Source organism: Trematomus bernacchii, unplaced genomic scaffold, assembly GCF_902827165.1.
Source record: "Trematomus bernacchii unplaced genomic scaffold, fTreBer1.1, whole genome shotgun sequence".
Lineage (NCBI taxonomy): Eukaryota > Metazoa > Chordata > Actinopteri > Perciformes > Nototheniidae > Trematomus > Trematomus bernacchii.
The window spans coordinates 147900-172847 of NW_022987429.1; the positions used below are offsets into that span (position 1 = coordinate 147900).

The window sequence follows — 24948 nt, forward strand, 5'->3', positions numbered from 1 at the left end:
AGGTGTAGCAAAGTTGACTAAAACACAAAAAACTCAATGGAAGTGGTGATCAGCAACTGTTATACGTTCAAATGTCCACTGTGGAGCATATAATTAGGCTATGAAGCAATCAAATCTGAAACACAATATTTAAGAGCGATAAAAGTGGTAAATCGGTCAGATTTGACCCGAACACGACGGGGGGATTAAAATGAAAGGTGACTTCTTTACAACACCATTAAAGTGGTAGGTTTATTTAATAGTTGGGGTAAAAATAATCATGCATAACTTATATGTGTAGTGCTGTGTTCACCAGAGCAATGGCAGCCAAGATGGTGATCAGTGAGGGGGAGTGTCCTACACTTAACTTTATGACCTTCATGAGTGCACCATTTGTCTACTCATATTATACTGCATCTTGCCATTTTTGGCATTTGGACACTCAAGCTCTCAAAATAGATAATTTAATTACAGAGGTACACAAATAAATACATAGCACTAAAGTACTCTCTGCTATTAAATTCTGATCAATGTAGTTTTGAAACTCCAAAAATCACATCATTAACAAGTCCCTTGGTATAAGGTAAAACAGTTATGAAATGTCGACATGTCGAAATTGGTTAAATATGCCAAAAGAAAGACAAAGACGGATTAGGTTTCTTCAGCTTAGTATTATAAAAAAATCGTTTAAAAAAGGAAGCAAGAAATCAACACAACTCCCAATTGCGGTTAGATGTTTTTACAGAGCATTGGCCGAGACAGTAACTAGATGACGGTCATGGAAGAAGTAAACAGATTTGAACATTCATAATGTATACAAAAGGGCAGAGGAGAACATCTTGAAACAGTTATGTCTGATGGCCCTAAATAAATCATAACAAAATCATTCCCCCCATGGTTTTTAACATTTTCTTTAATGAAAAACACACTTTGGTTAGTATTTTAAGATAAAAGACGACACATACAAACACATGTAATCAAATATTGGTGAAACATCGAACATAAAGAGAATATCTGTTTGCTGCTATTTTGGCTTTTAGCATTAATCCAAATGTAAATCTTTGTCAGAGGTCAGTATGATCAACCAATTTACATCGACTCACATTCACATTCAGCATTTAACTTGAGAGTACACACTTTCTTCAGTCTCCATCTCTCTCTTCTTCCCTCCTCTTGTAGCCTTCCTTCCAGAGAAATGCACCGCAGCATAGTTCAGATCATGTCCACCTTCAGTCTGTGCAGCAAATAAAATCTCCATTATTAAGAGACAGCTTTGTTGATAATGATTGTTTGATTACAGAATTATAATGGTCTATTATTTATTTGTAGCGGACTGCTGCTAAGAGTAACAATCTGTTGCCATAGACACAGACCTGATATCCAAACACAGCAAGCTGACTAGCTTTTTTAAATGATGTTAAACCAATATTAATTGTCAAAGGATTTACCTCTTTAGTAAGAAGCCATGTAATTAACTGGATGATGAGAATTATGTTAATCAAAATAACCAAAAAAGAAAGAATGTCGTATGATTACTTACAATATCCTGCACCGGTTGGCTTGAGTTGTCATGTCTCAAATGCAAAGCAACGTTTTCATTTCCTAAATATGAAAAGAAAACATTAGTATTATGAATTTAAACTGAGTTTTCAATACAGATCCCCAGCAAATGGCATAACTTCATATTATCTACATTGCATTATGGAGGTTAAGCATATTTAACATAAATGGAGCAACCAATATGGAGAATCGTGCTGCAGATGTTTGCTGATAAATTCATATAATAATATTCAGAATAACAGATTTCCATGTATAAAAAAGCAGATTTGTTAAGTATAATAGTATCCAAGAACATGAGGTTAAGGTTAATCGTTTCTCTCATGATGTCATGCTTCTAAAACTATTTAAAGGAGAGGTATCATGCTTTTCGGGTTATTACCCGTCCCCTTGTGTGTTATGAAAGTTTTTATGCATGTAAACGGTGTGCAGAGTCAAAACCCTCAAAGTACACCCTGTAGCGAGTAAAACTCTAACACAGAAAATACCTCCCTAAAACGCCTCGTTGGAGATACGTCATTGTCCATTGTTTACTTCCTGGGTGCTGTGACGTGTGAATGGCCAGGAACGAAATTGACCAATCCACGGACTTCCTCACACACAGACAGCTCTGCTGATTTCTCCTCCCTGGCTGCAGGCTGATAACAGACAGTTGGGATCGCGGCCAAATTCTCTCTGCAGACCCATTCTCACAGCGTTTACCTTTTTCTTACTCAATATCAAGCCACACTTATTGTTTTTACTTCGGATGTGAGTTTGTGTGTGCTCAGGATGAGTTTGGCTGTGTTTCGCTATGTATCCTAAACAAGGAAACAACACCTCCACGGAGCTCAGCGCGATTCACAACGTCCCGACCAATCAGAGCACACTGTGCTCACAGGGAGGGTGGGGGCTGGAGCTTTGGGAGCTACAACGAGCCGTTAAAGGCAGAGAGTGAAATTCAGTGAATACACGTAGTTTACAGAGATGCTGTATGAGAAACCAATGTGAGTTTGGAAAAATGCACAGTATAAATCTATTTTAGTAGACCTCAACAATGGAATTATGATCAGTGGAAATGGCCATGATACCTCTCCTTTAAAGTAAAATAATTGGCGTATTACACTTTTTGACTAAATCAACAAAACTTACCTTTACATCGTGAACAACCTGCTCTTGAAGTCCGGCGGCAGAATAAAATAATGTTTCCAATGATAGAAACGACCAAGCAGAGTATTGCTATCGCCAGCGCTATAACTTCAGAGCTTGCATTTCGCTCTAGACAGCAAAGACATTAAACACATTAATGATGTGGTTCATTGGTTCGTAGACATTAACGTCCATATTAAACAAAATACATCGGTATAACTTACCAATTTTCAGTTTTGTTACATCTCCAAATAATATCTCTCCACATGTGACCACAGCACAGTAGTAAGTCCCGGCATCAGAGGAGCTGAAGTTCTTTGAGAAGCAACTCTTCTGAGTGTCCGGTAACTTCTCACATTCCTCTTGTCCCCTTCCATCAGTGTAGATGATGCTAGGACGAGATTTATCTGAACCAGCTCTGAACCAGAACACACTGATGTTTCCTGGACATGTTTTATTCTCAGATTTAGAGAGGACTGAACACTGAAGGGTCATCGAGTTTCCTGGAGGAGCTGGATCAGATAATGCCGGCCACTGAACAGAATAGTTTGAAGTCCTCTGAGTGGTTCCTGAAAAATACAAAACTGTTTTAAAAAATGTATCCCATTTCATCTGACATTTCTAAAAGTATTAACATGAATCTGCTAATATTTAGCAAATGTGGAGCTGCTTTATTAGTACAGATTCCCTATACAGATTATATGAAATTATATATTTAAATATCGATTAGAGCTTCAATAAAGATAAAGCAGAGCATAGAACGTAATTACCAAGTTTTAACCATATATTTAAAGATATAGTGCATGGCAGAATTGGCAACACTTTTAGTGTTGAGTGGTTAACACTGTAACATTCTTAAATATATACAACATAGCTGTTGGTAAATAAATCAACATCCAAAGTAAATACAAATATCTGAAAACAAATAGAATAATTTAATCTTAATTGTATGTCTAACTGAATTTGTATTTTAATTAGTGTTAAAATGGAACAGATAATTGAAATGATACTTTACTTAAACATTACCAAAGTGCAGCTTTGGATCCGACCTGAAGCATTTACAAAACTATTTATAATAAACTAGATCACATTTACCTTTAAGTAACAAATATGTCCCACTCCATACAGGATTTCCAAAACGCGCTCTGATTAAGCAGTGATACATTCCTTCATCTTCTGGGTTTGTCCTCAGAATCGTCAGGTTGCTTAAATTGTTATCGCTTTTTACCTCCAATCTTGAGTCAGAAAACTCTGGTGCAAACTCAGGTTTTGTAAATTCAAGCAGTGTCACAATTAATGTCAGAGTCTCTCCAGCATTTTGCTTGAACCAGTAGAGCTGTTTAAAGCTATACTCAATAGTAGGCAGAGCACACGTGAAGGTCACAGATTCACCAAGAGGAACTGTAGTCACTGGAACCAGCGTATCTGAAATAAATGACAGAATACAACACGTGAAACAGTACATACATCATGCAAGAACACAAAAGTTAACCCCTATAGTAGGCATGCACATTTTTACTGAATACTTGCTCTTACATCCTTGATGAAGAAAAAGCAGTGTTACCCATAACAGCAACATCTTGATATTGTCTCTTGTTAGGAAACTTTGGGGTATTTCAGTGAGTACAAATGTTGAAGTCACATGATCATGATTGTGTGTGTCAGAGTGTACCATGCATCTGATTGGCTCTCATAGAATCAAGATTCAAAAGTGCACTTCCTGTCTCACTTGTTGTGAAGCATATCATCTCATTCTTCTCAACTTACCAAAGTAATTTTAGCACATTTTACAAACCAGGTTAGCTGTTAACAGGGTTACATTTTGCTGCCAGAGACAAAGTATATCCAGTTAAAGAACATGATGTTCTCAGAGTAAGACAAACTAAATAATTAATGTAGGATATATGTGTGTACACAACAGTACAAACAGTAAAGAGTAAAATAGATAAGGTAATTCAAAGTGTCTATTGAGTGTTGTTTTAGCAAGAGACAGCTTGCTACTATTATTGCTAGTGTGTTTCGCAACAAACTGTAAATCTCACTATTGTAATAGGAAATGGAATTCTCTTGGCTACTTCGCTTTGGTAGCTTTTCTTTTGTCACTGTTTTTTTTATCTAAATGTATAAAGGATGTGTAAAGAGACATTTTAGATAGAGGCAAATGGGGCAATATATAGAAATGTAACTTAGGTAAGACATTGATCCTTACAAATTACAGGGGCTTTTTGCTAATGTTAAGGTAACTGAATGTTAACATTTGATGTTTTCTAAGCATGCATAATTAATATACCTGTGTCTTGAACAATGAAACACTTACAGTAACTATAGCCTACATATAGGCTTAGTACATTGCCAAAATGGCAGATTTGTTGTTGATGACACATTTCTATTACCTGTCAAGGAGTAAGTAGAGATACTGCTCCCACTAAGGTACTGGTGAGTACATAAAAGTTACCCAGCAATTGAATGATTCAGATATGTGTCTTTGTACGCTGGAAGATAGCAATAGTTGCCTCTACCAAAATCAAATGGGATCTTGAACAGAAAAAAGGTCTCTGGCAAAAGAAAGTATGGAATTTAAAAGTTTTGTTCAGCAAGAAAATCTTCACAAAGGATCACAACTTTACAAATATTTAAGTATACATATAATTGTCAGCAGTTAATCGCTAACGTTAGGCTATAAAAGAGGCGGCTGTGGCTCAGGAGGTAGAGTGGTCATCCTCTAACCAGAGGTTGGTGGTTTTCCTGCCCAGCAGTCAACATGTAGAAAGACTAGAAAACCACTATTTACATCTTTAAATTACATACACCAAGCTCATCTAACTGCTAAAGGCAGACTTCAGCATGCTGCCGTTTAATGAGTCTCAGTTAGCCCTTTGTTAGCGACTACCATTTATACGTCCGTCCGTCCATCCATCCATCCATCTATCTTCTCCCGCTTATCCGTGGTCTGGTCGCGGAGATAGCAGTTCCAGCAGAGAGCCCCAAACTTTCCTTTCCCTGGCCACATCAACCAGCTCTGACTGGGGGATCCCAAGGCGCTCGCAGGCCAGCGAAGAGATATAATCCCTCCACCTGGTCCTAGGTCTACCCCTTGGTCTCTTCCCAGCTGGACGTGCCTGGAACATCTCCCTAGGGAGGCGCCCAGGTGGCATCCTTACTAGGTGCCCGAACCACCTCAACTGGCTCCTTTCGACGCGAAAGGAGCGGTTCAACTCCGAGTCCCTCCCGGATGACTGAACTTCTCACCTTATCCCTAAGGGAGACGTCAGCCACCCTGCAGAGAAAACCCATCTCGGCCGCTTGTATCCGCAATCTCGTTCTTTCGGTCATGACCCATCCTTCATGACCAGAGGTGAGGGTAGGAACGAATATGGCCCGGTAGACAGAGAGCTTTGCCTTCTGGCTCAGCTCTCTCTTCGTCACAACAGTGCGATAAAGCGACTGCAGTACCGCTCCCGCTGCTCCGATTCTCCGGCCCATCTCACGCTCCATTGTTCAAAAAGACCCCGAGATACTTGAACTCCTTCACTTGGGGTAAGGACTCATTCCCTACTTGGAGTGGACAGTCCATCGGTTTCCTGCTGAGAACCATGGCCTCAGATTTGGAGGTGCTGATCCTCATCCCAGCCGCTTCACACTCGGTTGCGAACCGATCCAGTGAGTGCTGAAGGTCGCAAACCGATGAAGCCATTAGAACCACATCATCTGCAAAAAGCAGTGGTGCAATCCTTAGTCCACCGAACTGCAGACCCCCTCCCCCACGACTACGCCTCGAAATCCTATCCATGTATATTACAAACAGGATTGGTGACAAAGCGCAGGCCTGACCCTCCTTTCGAGTACCTTAGAGTAAATGTTCCCAGGGAGGCTGAGTAGTATGATGCCTCTGTAATTGGCACACACCCTCTGATCCCCCTTTTTGAAAAGGGGAACCACCACCCCGGTCTGCCACTCCTTCGGCTTCGGCAATAGAGGCTTTGAACACCGCCCCCTCTGGTTCAATGTCCCCAACCTCCACAGGAATTCCCGAAAAGCTCTGCCGGAGGTGTGAGTTGAAGGCCTCCTGAACTTGGGCCTCCTCCAGACGTTCCCAGTTCATCCGAACTACACGTTTGGGCTTACCAGGTCTGTCCAGAGGCTTCCCCCGCCACTCGACCCAACTCACCACCAAATGGTGATCAGTTGACAACTCCGCCCCTCTCTCTACCCGAGTGTCCATTAATACGTAACTTCTTAAATGTTCACAAGACTTGTATTTACTGATGTATTTTATGCTGTAGACTTTAATAATCTTTTAAGCTTTAGTTAACCAAAGACATATTTCAGGCATCGCACCAAAAACCCTTAAAAAATTGGGCTTACTTTCAGGTGATGCTTCCGGTGTAATAAGCTAACAAATGTACGTGTTCTCCTGCAGCACTATATAGTGAGCAATTAATGGAGATTTTAGAAATCTATCATCATCATTATGCAAAGTGTCTGCTAGTGTTGTCACTTAATTGCAATTTTTATATTGGTAAAAAGCTTTGTCAGATTGTTATCAGAAAGTAGTTCACATGCCATGGACACAAATGTTGGTTCGTTGATGGAATTTGAGTGCCCTATATAATAGTGGATTCATCTATACAGAAGTTACACAAACATAAAATGGCAGACAGGAAATACAGCGCACTAGTAAATACGAAGTGATTCAAGATTCAGCCCGTTTGCTTCAGCACACTTTCCTAACTCTGTTGACGTACAGCGTTGAGCAGGAATCAGTCTTGAAACCCGGAAATGAGTAAGTACTTAACCACTTCCGGTTCTCTCGTCTTGAAGTCAATGGTCAATGGTTTTTAGTGAGAGGCCTTAATTAATTAAATAAAATATGTCAGTAAATGCAGCACTTGTGAACGACTGCAGCTTCTACGTGTCATAAAACTGGCTTTAATGATAACTGACTAAATGAGAATACGCAACGTCATCATGCCAAACACGAGTGAGCCTTGAGTAAAGCGGTGGTGACGCCCAGCAATGCGAATGTAATGTAGTTCGTTTATCACCTATTGTAAGCTTTTTACTTCTGCTCATTGCATTTATGCTTCAAAAGTAATAGAAAAAATGATACACATTATGTAAAGATTATCTTGGAAATTACAATTTATTTGTGTTGAGGGATCCCTTGCCCTGCTACCTTCTGGGTCGGCCCACAAAAGTGACATCTCTGCACCACTCTATTCTCCTTTGTATTGAATTAATGTTTCCATCTGTGTAATAATTCTACTTGTGGTAGTTTCCATGGATTTATTATAAAACAGAGCCCTTGCTAGGTTAAACTAGGAGTGTTCATCCAAGTGTGTATGGCTTGGCCGAGGCCATAGCTCCTCATTCTGTTTCATTATCAATGTTAAGCCGTAATGACATCAGCATTGAAAAACAGCTTTTGCTTCTACCTTTTCTCTCTTTCAAATTTCTCTATAAAAAAAGGCCCAGATGGTTAAAAAAATAACATTAAAAAAAATAAAAGCATATGTTGAACTTTGTTGAAACATTAAACACTTTTGACTTATTTATATGATGTGGTGTTCACCGGAGTAACAGCAATAGCTGCTGGCCTCGCAACGTCTGAAGTAGCCCGATATGGATTAGTGTGAGATGTGTCCACAGTTCCACAGTGTTATGAGTGCAACATTCAGGTACGCATAGCACATACACTTTGGGACGCTATTATGCACTCAAACTGAAAATGTAACTACAGAAGTACGCAAATAGAGATACATCACTTGATTGGGTCATTATTCTGTTATGAAGTATTGGCTCTTCTGCACTCTGCTTGTAGTGGAGCTGTTTACGCTGACTCTCAAAATTAAGCGTAGCACAGGTGAAGGTCGCAGATTACCAAGTTCAACTGTGGTCACTGGAACCAGCCTATCTGAAAAAAAAGTCTTAACCCATATTGACATCACCATGGAAAAACTGTTTTTATGCAAGCCTTCTGGATTATTGGGTATTTTGTGTGTTACACTTATGTAGGCTATATGATGTTAAAAAAATATGTACACGTTTAATGAACTTGTACCTGAGTTTGGCTGACCTATGTGAGCAAAAGTATAATGCCGAGCTTGTTTAGGTAATAACTAAGGGGGGGGTGGGGGGTGGATGGGTTAAACATGTGCAGTATGTTCATAAATCTGAGCTGTATCTGTATGTGTGAGCAGAGCAGCAGGTTCAATTGCTTATCAGTTTGGTATCTCTTGTGAAAATTCAATTATTTATTAGGAAAAAAGCAATACACAATTATCTTTACATAGCATTGACACAGACAGTACACAGATTTGGAAAATGTACATTTAAAGACTTGACATTTTATGATGCAAGTTGTTGTTCACAACTTTGATAACTCACAATGAAACAAATATGTATCCCTACAGTATACAGTATGTCTATCTACACAAGCTTACAGTAGCTTTTATATTACTTTTGTGTCATGAAGATTACTTATGTGTGCAAAATATATACACACAATACAATCCAATATATTAATTGGATTAATGACATTAGGGGCTAGTACCTTTCTTGAACAGAATGAAAATAAATATTGCATCTGCAAAGATTAGCAAATCCAGTATTACACCATCAAGCCAACCTAAGAGCCCGGGCATCAGTGTAGATACACTCTTCTTTCATTGCTTTTGCACCCCCAGTCCCTTTGCTAGATTTCCTTCTGATGAAGGTTGGTGCAGAATAAATCAACGAGTCATCATCTGTCTGTGAAAATATAGAGAGAAATGTTATGAGACAACATTTTTAGAGGAAAAACTATGCTAACAACTTTACAGGCTTGTCTTTTACCCTACCTGCTGACCCTCGCTGATTTTTACCGGCTGTTGTTTCATTTGTATGCAGAGTAACAGCAGCTGTATTATATAAAAATAAAAGATTCATGTGAAGCTATTTTTGCCAAATATGTTTGATATATTTGTATCAGTGAATGTACTTACTGTTGCAAACACCACAGGATTTCCCCTTCAGTTTCTTGATTGCATAAATGAGAAAGGCATTAACAATCACACATATAGCCAAAGCAACACCTAACAGAGAGATGATGGTATTGTTCTTCTGCTGATTCAACATGAAGTCTGCTGACACAATGTGGGGATAAAAGCAGATAATGAACATTAACATTTGTGAAATTAAGAGCAATTTCTAAGTGATTATGTTATGGACCATTACTTGACCTTAATCAATCTCATATGCTACATTACTAATTCAAGTTAAATATGATGCAGTTACCTGTAGTGTTGAGTTCTGATCTATTTCCAGAAATGATGTCCTCACATGTGGCCACATCGCAGTGACATGTCTTGTAGAAGCTGTAGACACATTTCTTTTTTGAGGGTCCACCTGGTTCCTTTTCATGTACTTCAACAACGTTTCCTCCAGTATTATTCAAACTTTGATTAAAAGCCTTGAAACAGCACAAATGTTGTTCTTCTGGTCGTGTTTTGTTCCCGGAGTCGGACAGTATTGAACACTGCAGAGTCACAGAGTCTCCAGGACGGACTGGATCAGTTGGAGAAACTGCAGTGCTTTCAGGTTCTGGGAAATGTAGTTTCAGTTAGATAGAAATACGATCATGACTTTTAAAACAAAGCTGCAATCAGTATTAGGTAAATAAATTGGCAATCAAGTATATGTATTATTACTTCATATTTATACTGACTCAAATACAAATTCCTTGAGTGAGATTACAAGTATCTCATTAAAGATACTTCCTTAGTTGCAATTTATTGTTTCACTGGCTCTCTTATTTCTTGCTGTCATTCAATCAGTGTTGTCAATTTGAGCTCAAGTTCACATAAAGATTAATTATAGTTAAATAAGTAACAGTAGTTCAAAATGTGTCCCCCAATGTTGCAGAATAGAAGTGCATACATTTCTTTGCAAATCTACTTAAGAGTAAAAATGACACTGACAATAAAACGTTACATTCTAGTTGTTTATATGGAAAAATAAACTAAAGTACATGAAACAGGAATTGTAATGCGTTACTAACTAACTGGCTGTAATGAAATAAGAAGTGTATTTACCTTTAACTCTTAGGTCAGTTTGTGTCAGGAATATGATGTTCTGTTTGCTTATTTGAATACAGTAGTAGACCGCAGCATCACTTAGCTTTGCTTCTTGAATATGTAGAACAAATAGTTCACGCTCTTCTGTAGCAGTGATGCGATCATTACTCTTAAGGCTAAATGTCTTTCCTAAAACTTCATGAAAGTCTCCAGAATCAATCCTGATCCAAAACAAGCTTCCCGAAGACTTGCGGGGACATGTCAGCTCCACAGAAACTCCAACACCAACAGTCTTTGTCTCAAAGTTTGGTTTTTTTGTGCATCCTGAAAATACATTTTAAATTAACCACAGAGAAAAAATGTGCTCTCTCAATTATTGTAAACATGAACACACACATCTGAAAATCAATAGGACATTTTACATGTACTTACGTCCCACTGCCAGCATCAGCAGTAAATAAAATACGATCCTCATTTTCTGTTTATTCCACTTGAGACTGGCGCAATTTTGACACGCATTAAAAAAGATTCACTATAATGTCATCATATCAAGTGGGAGGTAACAGTTTCAGAGCAATCTCATTGGCCTCCTAAGTCGCCTTTTAGCACCACAGCGGAAATATAATGAACCATCAACTGCCTTGTGCAGCCTAAACACATGAAACAAAACCAACAGCCCACTTTTCATGTTGGGTTTCTATTGCTGACACAGAGTTAAAACAGTAAATGATCTGATGTTATTGTGAAATACTTTTATAAACAAACAGAAAAACCAAAGAGACAATATCACACAATACATTTTCTGTTCCATATATTTAGTTTTTATTTGTTGCGTGGCCTTATCACCAGAAATCCTCAACTAGATAGCAAGCAGTAATATGTTTATGATTCATGGGCTGTAACATTTTTTAATGCGATATTTTAAGATTTTGCAAATGTTTCCACACACAAATCAAAAGATGTGCATAATAAACAGGTTGACTGAAAGGCACATAGTCCTCAGATACGCAGTTCATTTAAAAATATGAATCATAACAATAGGACTTAAATTGATCAGTTTGATTAATCTACATTTGGAAAGTATTTGTTACACTATTACACAAAAATGGAGAAGCTGTCTTATGCAGAATATAATGGACTCCTAGTGATAACCTGCCCACTCTGCCTGTCAGTCACCTGTTGCAAACATAGCAGACAGTGGAGAGCTCTTACCACATTGTATCACCTTTATACATAGTGGAGAGAAAGGCAAGAACAGCGCACCACTTTATTAAAGATCCTTAAGTGTTTTTTAATGAATAACAGGAACACCGATTGCAGTCAAACTCTGGCATTAGAAATATTACTAAAACTGAGACCCCCATCATCCCAGCCACAAACTGTTCTGTCTGCTGCCGTCTGACAGGCGGTGACGCAGCATCAGGTCTAATACCCACAGGCCATAAGACTGCTTAATGCCTGAGCTCTGTTAAGTGCCTCCATAACCTAAAGCATTCTTCTCTCTGCATCTTACAATTGATTTATCTTAATGTTAATCACAATAAACAGTATTTTATTTTTTCACTACTTAATTGTACATGTTTATACACTCCTGCATTTACTTGGTCACTTACAACATTCTTTGCACTAGTTTATTGTTTTATTTATTTCTGACATGTTTATAGTTTACGTCAAAAGCATTACTTGCCCATTGGTCTTGCAACATAATCTGCACTATTCTAATGTTTCTTCTTGCACTTCATTTGTTTTTATCGTTTGATGTCCTATATATATATATATATATATATATATATATATATATATATATTATGTTGCATTGTTGGAGGAGCTTGGGATTTAAGTTTGTCATTGCCATATCTGGAGCATTGTAGGCCTCAAACAACAACAACAAGCATCAAAGCATACCTTAACTTGGGATCCTCAGCCTTTTTTGAAGTATTCTAATTTTACAGAGCAATGATGTTGCTTCTAACAAGTGAAATCATATGCTTTGTACCATCTACATTTTTCTTTGTGTGCACAGCACTGCCTGCATTTGGCAAGCTGACATAAACAGATTGACATGCATTCACAGTCTCTACTGACAGACAAATGATGCATGGAAACTTAGGGACTGTTGTGGTTTGGCTTCAAACTGAGGTGTCAACAGAGAGGGGCTTCTGCCTTTCTCACTCTCTGTTTTAGCCTCAGGAAACTCGGCATGCACTGCTGATTTTAAAAGTGAAAGTGGAATAATAAAACATTTCAGTAAAGGGTAAAGTCATGACATGAGCGTCTTTTTGACCGACTTAAGTTTGCCGGATAATCAACAAAAATCTGTCTGACAGCTTTACAACAATCTGCTCCACTGCGCAATTAATGCAGCACTTATAGCAGAGTACTCAGACGCATAAGAGTAGATGGTAGCCTCTTTCTCTTGGTACTTTTACTGAGCACATTGAAAACTAATTAGCAGTTTCTTTCAACTTCCCCCTCACTACATATAGTTTTGAACCCAATAGTCAGGTCAGGTGTGACATGTTGTGTATTTTAGGAATGATTTGCGAATAGCTTTACCATATTTATGCCTCATAGTTTGCGCAAAATCTAATCCAACAGTTACCCACATATTTAGGTGTAGAATATCACCATTAAAGCTATAACAATTTGCGTCATGTAACCAATGTACTTTTATTTATAAAAAAAAAGGTTATACAATGATTTTAAGCAGATTGGACATCATTTCAAAATGATATATATTTTTTGTTTCCAGGTTATAACATTTCTCCAATTTCTGAAAGTGAAGCAGCATATTTACAACATTGTAAGTGTGATGGAAACTTCTGAAGCAATGGAGACGAAACTCAGAGAGACACTGGGTGAGCTGGAACTTTGATGGCAAACACTGATGGTTTATTTTGGAGTTACGGCCGGAGAACTGTCAAGACATGTGCTGCCGCCACGAGGTGACACAGCGGTTGCCAAACCAACTCTGAAGATCTCTACCCCAGACCCATGTATTTAGCTGGTTCTGAGAGAATAATCAATATTGTGCATAATAAGATAAAACAGGCAAAGCACTAAAACACCTCTATCAGCTGACGCCAACAGGCAGGAATAGGGAGACAAAAACACTGAGATCACAGCAGCCCAAGGTTGCAGGCCTGTGCTCAGTGAGGGCAGTACAAACTGACTGGGTCAAAGGTATGGGCCTAGGAACATATTTCCCCAACAGTAAGCTTTAATCAGAAAGTCCAGTATATTGTTAGTCCATCACTGAATACATGACATTGGTGTAGATCGTCTCTCCCTCTGCTGATTTTTTATTCTTCCTGTCTGCTCTGCCAGTTTTCCTCTTGGTGAAGGTTGGTGCAGAATAAGTTATTGAGTCCTCATCTATCTGCAAAAATATATGGAAAAATGTTTGAGATGGCAAAAGTTATGATTTACATGGAGAAAATAAAATGAGTCAATTAATTTTTTCAGTCACATCTTCTCTTTTTGACCGTACCTGCTGCCTCTGCTGATCACCGCTGGCTGGTACAGGATTTGTTTGCAGAGAAACAGAAGCTGTATTATGAAATAAAATACATTTGATGACATATGATGTAGGTACAATTATACAAATTTGTAATGTAAATCTAAAGTTAAAAAGTGAGCTTTTCCCAATAACTGTCTGATTGATTGAGGTATGAGAAACATTATTTACCGTTGCAACTATCACAAGTTTTCATCTTGATAGTATAAATCAGAAAGGCGATAACAATCAGACTTATAGCCAAAGCAGCAGCTAACAGAAGCAGAACTACGATGGCCTTCTGCTGATCCCCCATCTTAGGTGCTAAAATCATGGAGAAAGGGAGCAAATGTGAAAAATCTAACATTTTAGATGCATGTAAATTGGATTTTGGTTTATAAGGGTATCTACCAGATAAAAAATGAATGATTATTAAAGATGTGTAAACGCTCAGCAGTTACCTTCAATGTCCAGTTTTGTTCCATTTCCAAATAATATCTCCCCACTTGTGGCCACAGCACAGTAATAAGTCCCAGCATCAGAGGAGCTGATGTTTTTAGAGAAGTTGTAGATACATTTCCATGGAGAGCTAGCCTCAGGACTATTCTCACAATCATCTCCGCTGTTTCTATGGCTGTAAATGACACTGGGATGAGATTCATCTGATCCGGCTCTGAACCAGTACACTCTGGTTTCTCCTGGACAGGTTTTGCTCTGAGATTCAGAGAGGACTGTACACTGCAGAGTCACCGAGTCTCCTGGAAGGACCGGATCAGACTGATGGCCTTGAATAATGGCAGTGATATCTGGTTCAGGGCCTGGAAATATAAATATATAAAGTATACGTTTTTAAAGAAAGGTGAAATCTATGTTTGCTGTATTTCATTTCAGAAATCAGAAATCATTCACGCATGAGGTAATTTATAATGTTACCCCGCAAAGGTTCAGTAAAGATAAAAGACAAAAATAGTAAGCTGTCATATCAAACAAAAGGGGTTTAGTACATAACACATTAAGAAAGTAGTAAAATACAATTATGTTATGTAGCAGAGAGTAATAACAAAGATAAACAGTATAAATGATTTACCTTTAACTCTCAGAAATGTCACATTCAAAAATGTTATGTCAAGTTTGTTTACTTTTATGCAGTAGTAAACTCCAGTATCGCTTTGCTCTGTTTTACTTATTTGCAGGAGAAAGGTTCCAGGCCCTTGTTTTGCTGTAATGCGAGGAGTCTTGTCAACACCATTATAATCAAAAGAATATGTTCCTCCCAAGACTTCAGGGAAGTTTCCAGGTCCATGCCTGATCCAGAACCAGCGTGTTTTCAAGAATTTCTGGTGTGAACAAGTCAAAGTCACATCATCCCCAAGACTAACAGTGTTTGTCTCCAAAATCTGATCAGGTGTGCATCCTGAAAAATATAATAAACACACTGATTGATTTGTGATACATTAAGAATAATTAGCACACAGCTGAATCATTATCAGAACATGACAATTAATATACTATATCTCAAGTCTAGATACTTACCCCCCACTCCAAGCATCAGCAGTAAATACACTATGATCAGCATTTTCTGGTCAATCCACTTATGGCTGCCGGTAAATTAAATCGTATTCGAGTAGATTCGCCTTAATGTAATCATATGAAGTGGGAGGTTACAATTTTAGAGTACCCTGATTGGCCTTTCCTTATGTCATTGTACCACCACAGTGGAAAGAATATCAACCTTTGTTCCAACCTAAACACATGAAACAAGACCAAAAGCAGGCTTCTGTTTTTATGTTTCATGTTTGTTTTCCTTTAACTGCACAGAGCGTAAACACACACAGCATATGAATCGAAAACAATCTTGATTTTCTTTTCATGTCCAGATGGACTTTTTTGATGTGGTGCAATATTGCCACTGTCCAGTATGATATACACAAGTGGAAAGCTTAGGCTGTCTGAGGAGCCAAGCAAACAAATACCTTTTGAAGCCGATTAAATGTGTTTGACCTATACCATAGTGTTTACTTTTGACCATCGAGCAATTGTGTTACCAGGATTAACTTAAGAAGAGAACAACATTAAAGGTGGGGTAGGTAAGTTTGAGAAACCGGCTCGAGATACACTTTTTGTTATATTCCATGGAATGCTCTTAACATCCTGATAGCAATGAATATCTTTTATGAAGTGCTTTGACAAAAAATCCATAAAAAAATGTCATCTGTGGAAGCCGTAGTACTGTAAAAAGCACGACCAATCATTTTAGCCGGCCCGGCTAAAATAACTGGATGGCCTACCTGCCTGTCAGCCTTCCATCTGTGCACAAACTTATCTCGTGCCCTCATTGGTCATGTGCGCGTTCGTGTGTGTTGGAGGAGGGGCTCTATAAGGAAGTGGCAGATTTTCTCCGGTTGTGTATTTCCAAATTCTAGCGCACTCGAGCTGGTTTCTCCGAAATTACATTGCCCACCTTTAACATAATTATAATAATATGTGCATACTTCCGCCAATTGTAAAAAAGAAAGCTGTTTAAAATATGATCAGCGTTTTCTGGTTCATTACATTACATTATTCCATGTCACGCGTTTACCCAAAGCGACTTACATACACTCAATACTGTGGGCAATCCCCATTACACATTACAGCACCAGCAGTTAGGTTTTGACATGATTCATTGCTAAAATGAACACGCTTAAAGCCAATTTCCTGGTCACAGAAATGTGGAAGCAATGTTTTGTATGCTGGCTAATAAAGGAAGATACATTTACAGGTAAAGGTTGCTCCATTATTTTGTATTATAGTACCAAACAGTTTGGGGAGTTACGGATTTTTAAAAAGAATGTTCAAAGTTTAAGCAACTTTGAAAAACACTCCTACATCTCCTACTGTATAATGTAACATTTTTTAAATAAGTTTCCTGATATAATATGCCTAGGTATTTTAAACTTGATCCCTCCCGTTTGTAATGGTTGCTCCTGTAACAAATGTGGATTAGTGAAACAATGCGGAAAAGCCCATGATGAATGTATCCAAAGTAGACCAGTTTAAGAACTGCCACTTATTTGATAAATGTGTAAGCATACACACTAAAGGAATTTAAACTGAAACTTCCTGTGATCCTGCGCTCTGTAACAAATGATTAACTCTTACACTTTCAGAATTGGGATTAGATTAGATTCCAAGGACGTAGCAAAAATGTTTAAAGTTTGTCTGGATTCCTGAAAGGGATTCTTGGAAGGGATCAAAACCTAATTTCTCATTTGCTACAGTAACTGCCATATTTTAGTGATAGTACAATGATTAATCAAAAAGATAATTTTTTTTAGAATAGCTGAATATTCATTATAAAAAAAGGTACTAATACCATTAACATTTCAATATAAATGCATAATTTGTAATGCATCCAAAAATGTATAGGCCTGTGTCTCTAGGACTTATCCTACCACATTGTTGTTGCCATTTATTTAAACTTGCATTTATCTTTTTGATTTGTGTAGACATAGAAAATATAAGCTGCCATTTGCCACATTGAGAAGGACAGAGGAACCATCTTAAATACTTTGCAAACCAGCCAATTGGATGCTCCACGTCATAAATGATGAACACCCCCTCTGCCTGTCAGTCACTTCAGCAGGAAGAGCACAGCACAGAGTTGGGCTGTTAAAACATCCGTCCTCTACAATACACTTCATTTCAGAGAGCTTTAGAGAGCAAGAAGCAGAGCGACACTCTCAGAGTATCAAAGGAACACATTTGTCCTGAGACGATTTACAGTTTCTCTCCTGTATATTTTTTCCCCGGGAAGAGAAGACCAATGTAAACCAAGGAAACAAAACAGATAAATTAAACCGACTATTTACAAGGTGCTTAACATAAAACAATCCTGTACCGCTATAGTGTCTGTGCACTCTTACACTACTGACACTTATTAAAGGAACACCTATCAAGATAATGCAGTTCAGTAAAACTCCCCACACATCATTTTTACAAAAAATAAAGATTTAGGGTTTCTTGACAACTCAAAAGGTGTATAGAGAATATAATTAGAAATGTAAATAGCTTATCTATCTATACAGTATGGTCAACATTTGTCAGAGCTGCAGGTTGTGGTTTGTGGCTTTCTTCAGGGTCAACAGTTGACAACAAGCCATAACATGCCTTGTACTTTCACACAAACAGTCAGATATAAATGCATTCACACTGACAACCAGATGACGCATGGAAACTTCAGCGCGGCTGTGGTTGGGCTTCACACTGAGGTGTGAATACAAAGGGGCACTTGTACCTTTCTCATTCTATAAACCTCAGGAAGCTGGGCTTGCACTGCTGATTTACTTATTTTTGTTTCAAATGGCAAGTGGAATACCACTAGTATGTGATGATCCTTTTTCATTTAACCTTACTGCAAGTTATTGCCTTTTATCTGTAGTTGCAGTTAGTCAGGGGAGGTGCCCATCATTTCCTGGTCCAACCCCCGTCTTTCAGTCAAAGAAGGAATTTTAACCGTGATCTAACATGGTGATATAATTGCAGCCTGTCTAATTGAATGTTTAATTAATAAATACAGTTAGATTGTAGATTAGATAGATGCCTTTGCATTTTTGAAATAATCTTGAGATAGACATGTTTTTACTTTAAATGAGCATGTGTAAAACTAAAACAATGATGAAGCATGCTGAAGTGTCATGTAGCTCTCACTTCACTTCACATCCTGTTGAAGCCCATAGTTCTGAGTAACAGCCTTGATGCTTGGTCAAAGGGTGGAGAGATGGCCAACCACAACGCATGACTCTCAGTGTAGCTGTTGCATGTGGCTTTGCTTCTTGTTCTGAAGCACAAGGTCTTTACAAAGGGATGTGAGATCTGAAAGGTGGAGTGCTCAATTCTATTAAGTAGTTGACTTCTGGCTTTCTATTTTGTATTTAGAACAACAAACATTGTCTTTTGCAAATAAATATCAATTGTGTGTGAATCACAAAATATTCCCATGTGTTTTGTCAGCCATGCTTCGGTCTGTTGTATGTATGCTGTGTAAAATATTATACACCACTTCTTTCTCAGTGGAAATTGTCCACAGGTGTAACGATAACATGGTTATTTGCAATAAAAAATGGCATGGCCTAGTCCCTTATGTTACTGGTTTTACTTGTGCTTATCCTGCTATAATGGATTGAAAAAGTCATTGTTAGGGTTAAAACCTGACACATTTGGTATGATAGAGAATCACAAATGGTCAAGACTGATTGTAGGACTATAAAGTTTACAGAAATACAGGATGCACAAAATCATATAAGGGCAAAAAAGGAGAAACGTTGAGTACTCTAAAATACATGAAGGCATGCTTTGGAGTTCACTGCCAATAAAGCAAGGGAGTTGTTGGTGTTTAAAAACAAAAAATCCGGGATACTCTACAATATTGTTCAACTTGAGAAAATGACAATGCTCTACCTTAGAGAGAGCACTATCTCAACACATACTTTAACCTGTAAGTTATTCACATCTCTTGGTTTTGGTGATATTTCCTCTCACCTCTCCCCTACAGCTTTCTACCACCTACACTGTGGCTATTGTAATGTTATGGAACAAAACAGCTAGCCCACAATAGTGAACAATACAGCATTCAGCAACTCCAACAATGTCTTTGGTGTGTGGAGCCATCCAACTCACTGCTGTTGCTCAGTAAGTATATCCAGTATGTAAACCAAACATCTTATTAAGCTACAGAATTAGTTTTCTGTGACCATATGGAATCTGCAATGTTCTTGATAAAAACAGATGTGTTTGCTAGCTAGCAGTCGTCATGTTCCCACATTGCTTTCCTGGTGTGTTACACTATTAACCACAGCCATTGGTCTGTTGAATAGAGTGACACTGAAATAACGTCTCTGTGTGTGTATTTTTTGGTTCTCATGCTGGTATGACTAAATACAGATTCGTAAAATGTGTCAATAGGGTTTTGCTGTTTAAATAGGTCCTGTACTTCTTAGCTAAGCACGCAAAACTGAACAAATATGTTATTGTCTAAATAAAGGGGCTTCTTTGAGAAAAGAAAATCTCAGAACATAGAGATTTCTGATCGAAAGAAAATGGTCCACAGGTTTTAAATGTAGGGGGGAGGTCATTTTATAGCCAATCACTACAATTGCTACTTTGTAGATGTTGATCTTCTTGTGAACAAACCTTCATTTGGATGGAAAGACATCAGTAGTGCGAGACGACAGAGCTGCACCACAATGATCGTTCAACTGGCTGCTTTGATTCTTCTTTGTACGACGTGTAAGTGCAATTCTTTACTCCTGTATGAAAGACCATTTGATGATCTTAAAGATGATCTCCTCCAATAAACCTTTTCTTTGTCTTTTTTCTTTAGCTCTGATTGAATCGGCAGAGGATCCTCACCTGATCTCTTTGGCTGTGGTAGAAGTTGGTAGAAGTTTTACTTTTCAATGTCCAGTTTTGGAGATCGAAGGCAAACTATATTCCTTGTACAAGCAGTCTATTGGACAAATGGCCCAGCCAGTTTTTTACGTGATTCTTGGCAAACTAACAGTTATTGAACCTTTTTTAGACACACGGTTCACAGCAACAAAAGAGGATACTCATTATCTTTTCACAATCAGAAATGTCAGAAAAGAGGACGAAGCAACATATTTTTGTCTCACTGGATCGACGTATTCACAGAGTTTTGGCATTGGCATCTTCTTGGCTGTGAAAGGTAAATATATATTACTTTCAGTTTTTGTGTCAAGCCTCATGTCATACAAATAATTGATATAAAATGTTATGTTTTCTTTTACTGAATCACGCAGATCAGCGGAAATCTGTCTACGTGAAGCAAAGTCCGAAGACCAAGTCAGTCCAGCCCGGCGACACAGTGACTCTGGAGTGTTCACTTATCTCCAAAAACAACGAAAGCGCAGATCAGTGTCCAGGTGAACACAATGTTTCCTGGTTCAGATCTGGATCAGGAGAATCTCATCCAAGCATCATTTACACTCACAGTGAGGAACAAAAGGAACGCAGTTGTGTCTTCAGTCTGTCCAAAACTATACACAACTCCTCTGATACCGGGACGTATTACTGTGCTGTGGCTACATGTGGACAGATCCTGTTTGGAGAAGGAACTACAGTGGAGACAAGTACGTTTTAAAGTCTATTTAAATTACATTTGAATTTTGTATTTATATGTATATAAATATTAAGTGGATAAGTTAGAGTGGATAAAGTCATTAACAACAACTACACTTAGCAATTATTTTATTGAGACATGAATTATAACTGATGAATGAACCTCCTTTGAAACTCATCCCTTCGTAAGAATGACTTTTCTCAGATTTCAAGTTAAAAATATACTGATATTTTGTTGCGGTGTATGTCTAAAAAGTAAGACTTCATTTGTTTCCTTATTTAGGAGATTCAGAAACAGAACTGAACCCAGTTGTCCTTGTGCTTGGAGTGCTGTTGGCCTGCTGTGTGACTGTGATTGCCTTTCTTATTTCCTATGGATACCGAAGGAAGTCTTGCAAAAATTGCAAAGGTAGGCTCAGCATACTTTAGTTTCAGTTATGGAAAATCCATCAATATCAAATGTTTGGCTCAACATAGTGTACATGTGTGTTTCTATTCAATAAATGAGATGACGGTTCTAATACCTTTACTTGTGTAAAACCACCATGGCCACTACTACTGACTCAATAATATAAACTCCAGAGCTGTTTGTTGGTTTTTTGTGTCATAGTGTTACATAATTGTAAACCTGAGGTCACTTAATCTATTGTGTTGAATGCAAAAGGATATATTATTATATTATATTTTGTGTAATACAGAATATCCTATTGAAACAGGAATTATTGAACATCTGAGACCAGAAGTACACATTATCCAGGTAGCCTCGAACAAATAACATTATCCCTTACGGCCCGTCCACACGGCGGTGTGCGTTGAAGCTTCAACGCTTCTGCCCATTCACTTTGAATGGGGTGACGTCACGCTTTGCTGAAATGCATTGTGGGAGCGTTGCTTCGCTTTGCTCGTGTTGCTCGCTTCAAAAGTTGAGCAATGTTCAACTTTTGAAGCTTCGGCAGAAGCGTCAGCCAATCAAATCATATGCCAGTACAAGCTCTAGCCAATCAAACCGCGTGCTTGTGGGTCCGGGGCGGGAGATTCATGTGATTGGTTGTTGGTCGAGTTTCAGACAAGCTCACCGGCAAGCTTCAACGCACGCCGCCGTGTGGACGCTGCGTTACGGCCCCTACACACGGCGGCGTGCGTTGAAGCTTCAACGCTTCTGCCGATTCACTTTGAATGGGGTGACGTGACGCTTCGCCGAACTGCATTGTGGGAGCAAAGCATGATTGGTTGTTGGTCGAGCGTCAGACATACCCGCCGGCAAGCTTCAACGCACGCCGCCGTGTGTAGGGGCTGTTACTGCTTAAAGCTCTGAAGGAGTTCATCAGATTAATCACAACAACACTGACGGTGAATTGAGCACATTACAAAAAGTCAGTGTGTATAACTATAGAGGAAACAACTGAAAATGTGAATGTGTTTATTCCTCAGTTTCCTCCAATGTGAGGGTGACAATAATCATGTGTGTATACTCTGAAACCCTGTTTTACATTCAAACAGGAGCAGTGAGTGCTTCCCATCATCATCTTAGACCGGACATGTCAACTGGGGGTCAATCAAATGACATGGTAAATATGTGGTGGTGTGTTATAAATATTCTGCCATTCTTACACTTTTTATTTGTTCAAGACACAGATGATAATCAATTGATACAACAACAGTATAATAAAACAACTGTTAAGTAGCTAGAACATAATGCATGTTATGTATGTCTCATAAAGAGTGATTAAGTTAGGTTTAAAGGTATGTATATAGTTACTGATGACTGAAAATTAGACAAAAGAAAGTCTGTAAAGATCACTGGAAAGCAGTCTATACTCTAGACTTGGTCTATATGTTAAAGTCACCTAATCGCCAAAAAGTTTGTCATTGACGCACATTTTGTTTTTAATTTTGCAGGATGAAGAAGCGAAGGCAGTGACTTATGCATCAGTGGATTTTTCAACAAGGAAAGTGAAAAGAGGAAGGAGAAAGGAGAGAGAAATGCCAAAAGATTGTATGTACTCTGTTGTTAGATCAGATCACTACAACCAGCCACACCCCTCTCTATAGTCAGAGATTCGTGTTGCTTTCTGAATGTGTTGATACAGGAAGTGTGCCAACATTACTGTAATGTGTCATCTAGGTCGACACGTCTGTGGAACTGTTTGCTTCTGTTTTTTTGTTGACATGATACAACTTGATATTTATAGTGTCCCCTAATATTGAGTAACTGTATCTTCACTCAACTACTACAACATACACAGTATGCCTGTGAGTTACGGGTTAGCCTCCTTAGATAAACAATGCATGGATTTAGTCCTTCATCCGAGTCTGCGGTGAGGGACTCAAGGCAACAAATCTGTCATCCAGTTGAAGGATAGTTATCTTTTAACTGATGATCGATATATATTTATGGTTAGAATAAAGATAAAGATTTGTGTTAATATCATAACGTGTCATTATAACATAACAGCCAAAACAACGTAATTCAGAGCAACTAGCATAAATCAATAGCAACCGCCCGTAACGGACTTCCTTTTGTAACAGGCGTAAAGTAAATGTTGGGTTTTGGTTTCACTTAGGAAACAAAAAGAGGTCTCCTACGTCAAAGTCCTGTGCTTATTTTGAGCGATCCAACAACCGTCCCACCCTTATTGGACTTTCTCGTTAGCTGTATTTTATATTAAACCACGTAACTTTCAGTAACGATTGCAAGAGATAATCCGCTCTGCGCTTCGTTCATAGTACTAAGTCACTTACGAGAACATTGAAATTCAACATTTCCATTGATTACAGACACATACTATATAATTAAAGCTCTAAATGGCCTTTGATACTGTTAATAACCCAGACAAAGTCATAACAGAAGAGGTTTTATTCTCCTTTTTATTCACAGACAATTGTTTAAGTCAATAGACCAAAAACCTTTTGTCCGCTGCTTTCCCTACTGCTGCACGGGAGTAGTTTCTTACTCCGTGATAAGAGCAGGTCAAATACATTACAAGTTGCATGAGACAATATCTGGTCCTATACATTCATTGAGTGCTGTTGTGGTTCAAATTATTTAGTTTTAGGAAGTTACTACACTGAAAGGTGGGGTATGTAATTTTGGAGAAACCAGCTCGAGTGCGCTAGAATTTGAAAGTAAACAACCCGAAAAAATCTGCCTCTTCCTTCAGACTTCCTTACAGGGCCCCTCCTCCAACACACACGAACGCGCACATGACCAATGAGGGCACGAGATAATTTTGTGCACAGATGGAAGGCTGACAGGCAGGTAGGCCATCCAGTTATTTTAGCCGGGCCGGCTAAAATGATTGGTCGTGCTTTTTACAGCGCTACGGCTTCCACAGATGAATTTTTTTTATGTATGTATTGTCAAAGCATTTAATATATTCATTGCTATCGGGATGTTAAGAGCATTCCATGGAATATAACAAAAAGTGCTTCTGAAATTAATTACATAACCCCACCTTTAAGTGGCCCTTGTGTGTTTTGTTTATAGTCTTTCACATTTACTTTGTGTCGATGCCTTTTAGCAATGGACGGGGCCACCAAACAACTTTAACGTGTGCCTTTTGGGAAAAAAACATTAACCTGATAAAAAGGCTTTCTGAATGGAGGAGAAAGTCA

At 38.4% G+C, this 24948-nt stretch overlaps 4 protein-coding genes across 5 annotated transcripts; 1 reads left to right on the forward strand and 3 right to left on the reverse strand.

The window, feature by feature from the left end:
- Nucleotides 1–662: 662 nt before the first annotated feature.
- Nucleotides 663–4243, reverse strand: LOC117491235. The gene is made up of 6 exons (XM_034141116.1): nt 4201–4243; nt 3760–4089; nt 2889–3233; nt 2668–2793; nt 1520–1581; nt 663–1213 (listed from the first exon to the last, which is right to left on the reverse strand). The coding sequence occupies exons 1-6, from the start codon at nt 4241–4243 to the stop codon at nt 1091–1093; spliced, it is 1029 nt and encodes a 342-aa protein (XP_033997007.1). The 3' UTR covers nt 663–1090.
- A 4662-nt stretch (nt 4244–8905) lies between these two features.
- LOC117491327 lies at nt 8906–11223 on the reverse strand. The gene is made up of 5 exons (XM_034141242.1): nt 11151–11223; nt 10737–11042; nt 9940–10245; nt 9648–9681; nt 8906–9414 (listed from the first exon to the last, which is right to left on the reverse strand). Exons 1-5 carry the CDS (start codon nt 11191–11193, stop codon nt 9396–9398), a joined length of 708 nt encoding a protein of 235 aa, XP_033997133.1. The 5' UTR covers nt 11194–11223; the 3' UTR covers nt 8906–9395.
- Nucleotides 11224–13405: 2182 nt separating this feature from the next.
- Nucleotides 13406–15822, reverse strand: LOC117491208. Of its 2 annotated transcripts, none has more exons than XM_034141080.1 (6): nt 15748–15822; nt 15302–15628; nt 14676–15032; nt 14407–14538; nt 14209–14234; nt 13406–14097 (listed from the first exon to the last, which is right to left on the reverse strand). In XM_034141080.1, the coding sequence occupies exons 1-6, from the start codon at nt 15788–15790 to the stop codon at nt 13963–13965; spliced, it is 1020 nt and encodes a 339-aa protein (XP_033996971.1). In that variant the 5' UTR covers nt 15791–15822; the 3' UTR covers nt 13406–13962. The 2 variants fall into 2 exon arrangements, with proteins under 2 accessions (XP_033996971.1, XP_033996962.1); XM_034141071.1 differs by having other exon boundaries at nt 14209–14267.
- Nucleotides 15823–20381: 4559 nt separating this feature from the next.
- LOC117491140 lies at nt 20382–24466 on the forward strand. Its single transcript, XM_034141005.1, has 6 exons — nt 20382–20481; nt 20576–20920; nt 21015–21344; nt 21617–21742; nt 22834–22901; nt 23233–24466. The coding sequence occupies exons 1-6, from the start codon at nt 20439–20441 to the stop codon at nt 23383–23385; spliced, it is 1065 nt and encodes a 354-aa protein (XP_033996896.1). The 5' UTR covers nt 20382–20438; the 3' UTR covers nt 23386–24466.
- The last annotated feature ends 482 nt before the right edge of the window (nt 24467–24948 follow it).

What these genes read in the sequence shown, in the direction of transcription:
- LOC117491235 (XM_034141116.1), bottom strand. Translation starts at nt 4,243, where the DNA reads ATGTTGCTGTTATGGGTAACACTGCTTTTTCTTCATCAAGGAT. An exon ending in TGTAACAAAACTGAAAATTG is followed by an intron (nt 2,794 to 2,888) that starts GTAAGTTATACC and finishes TTTGCTGTCTAG; the next exon opens with AGCGAAATGCAAGCTCTGAA. An exon ending in AGGTTGTTCACGATGTAAAG is followed by an intron (nt 1,582 to 2,667) that starts GTAAGTTTTGTT and finishes TTTCATATTTAG; the next exon opens with GAAATGAAAACGTTGCTTTG.
- LOC117491327 (XM_034141242.1), bottom strand. Translation starts at nt 11,193, where the DNA reads ATGAGGATCGTATTTTATTTACTGCTGATGCTGGCAGTGGGAC. An exon ending in GCTGATGCTGGCAGTGGGAC is followed by an intron (nt 11,043 to 11,150) that starts GTAAGTACATGT and finishes ATGTATTTTCAG; the next exon opens with GATGCACAAAAAAACCAAAC. An exon ending in AACTGACCTAAGAGTTAAAG is followed by an intron (nt 10,246 to 10,736) that starts GTAAATACACTT and finishes TACATTTCCCAG; the next exon opens with AACCTGAAAGCACTGCAGTT.
- LOC117491208 (XM_034141071.1), bottom strand. Translation starts at nt 15,790, where the DNA reads ATGCTGATCATAGTGTATTTACTGCTGATGCTTGGAGTGGGGG. An exon ending in GACATTTCTGAGAGTTAAAG is followed by an intron (nt 15,033 to 15,301) that starts GTAAATCATTTA and finishes TTATATTTCCAG; the next exon opens with GCCCTGAACCAGATATCACT. An exon ending in GTGATCAGCAGAGGCAGCAG is followed by an intron (nt 14,098 to 14,208) that starts GTACGGTCAAAA and finishes ATATTTTTGCAG; the next exon opens with ATAGATGAGGACTCAATAAC.
- LOC117491140 (XM_034141005.1), top strand. Translation starts at nt 20,439, where the DNA reads ATGATCGTTCAACTGGCTGCTTTGATTCTTCTTTGTACGACGT. An exon ending in AGGAACTACAGTGGAGACAA is followed by an intron (nt 21,345 to 21,616) that starts GTACGTTTTAAA and finishes TTCCTTATTTAG; the next exon opens with GAGATTCAGAAACAGAACTG. An exon ending in GGGGTCAATCAAATGACATG is followed by an intron (nt 22,902 to 23,232) that starts GTAAATATGTGG and finishes TTAATTTTGCAG; the next exon opens with GATGAAGAAGCGAAGGCAGT.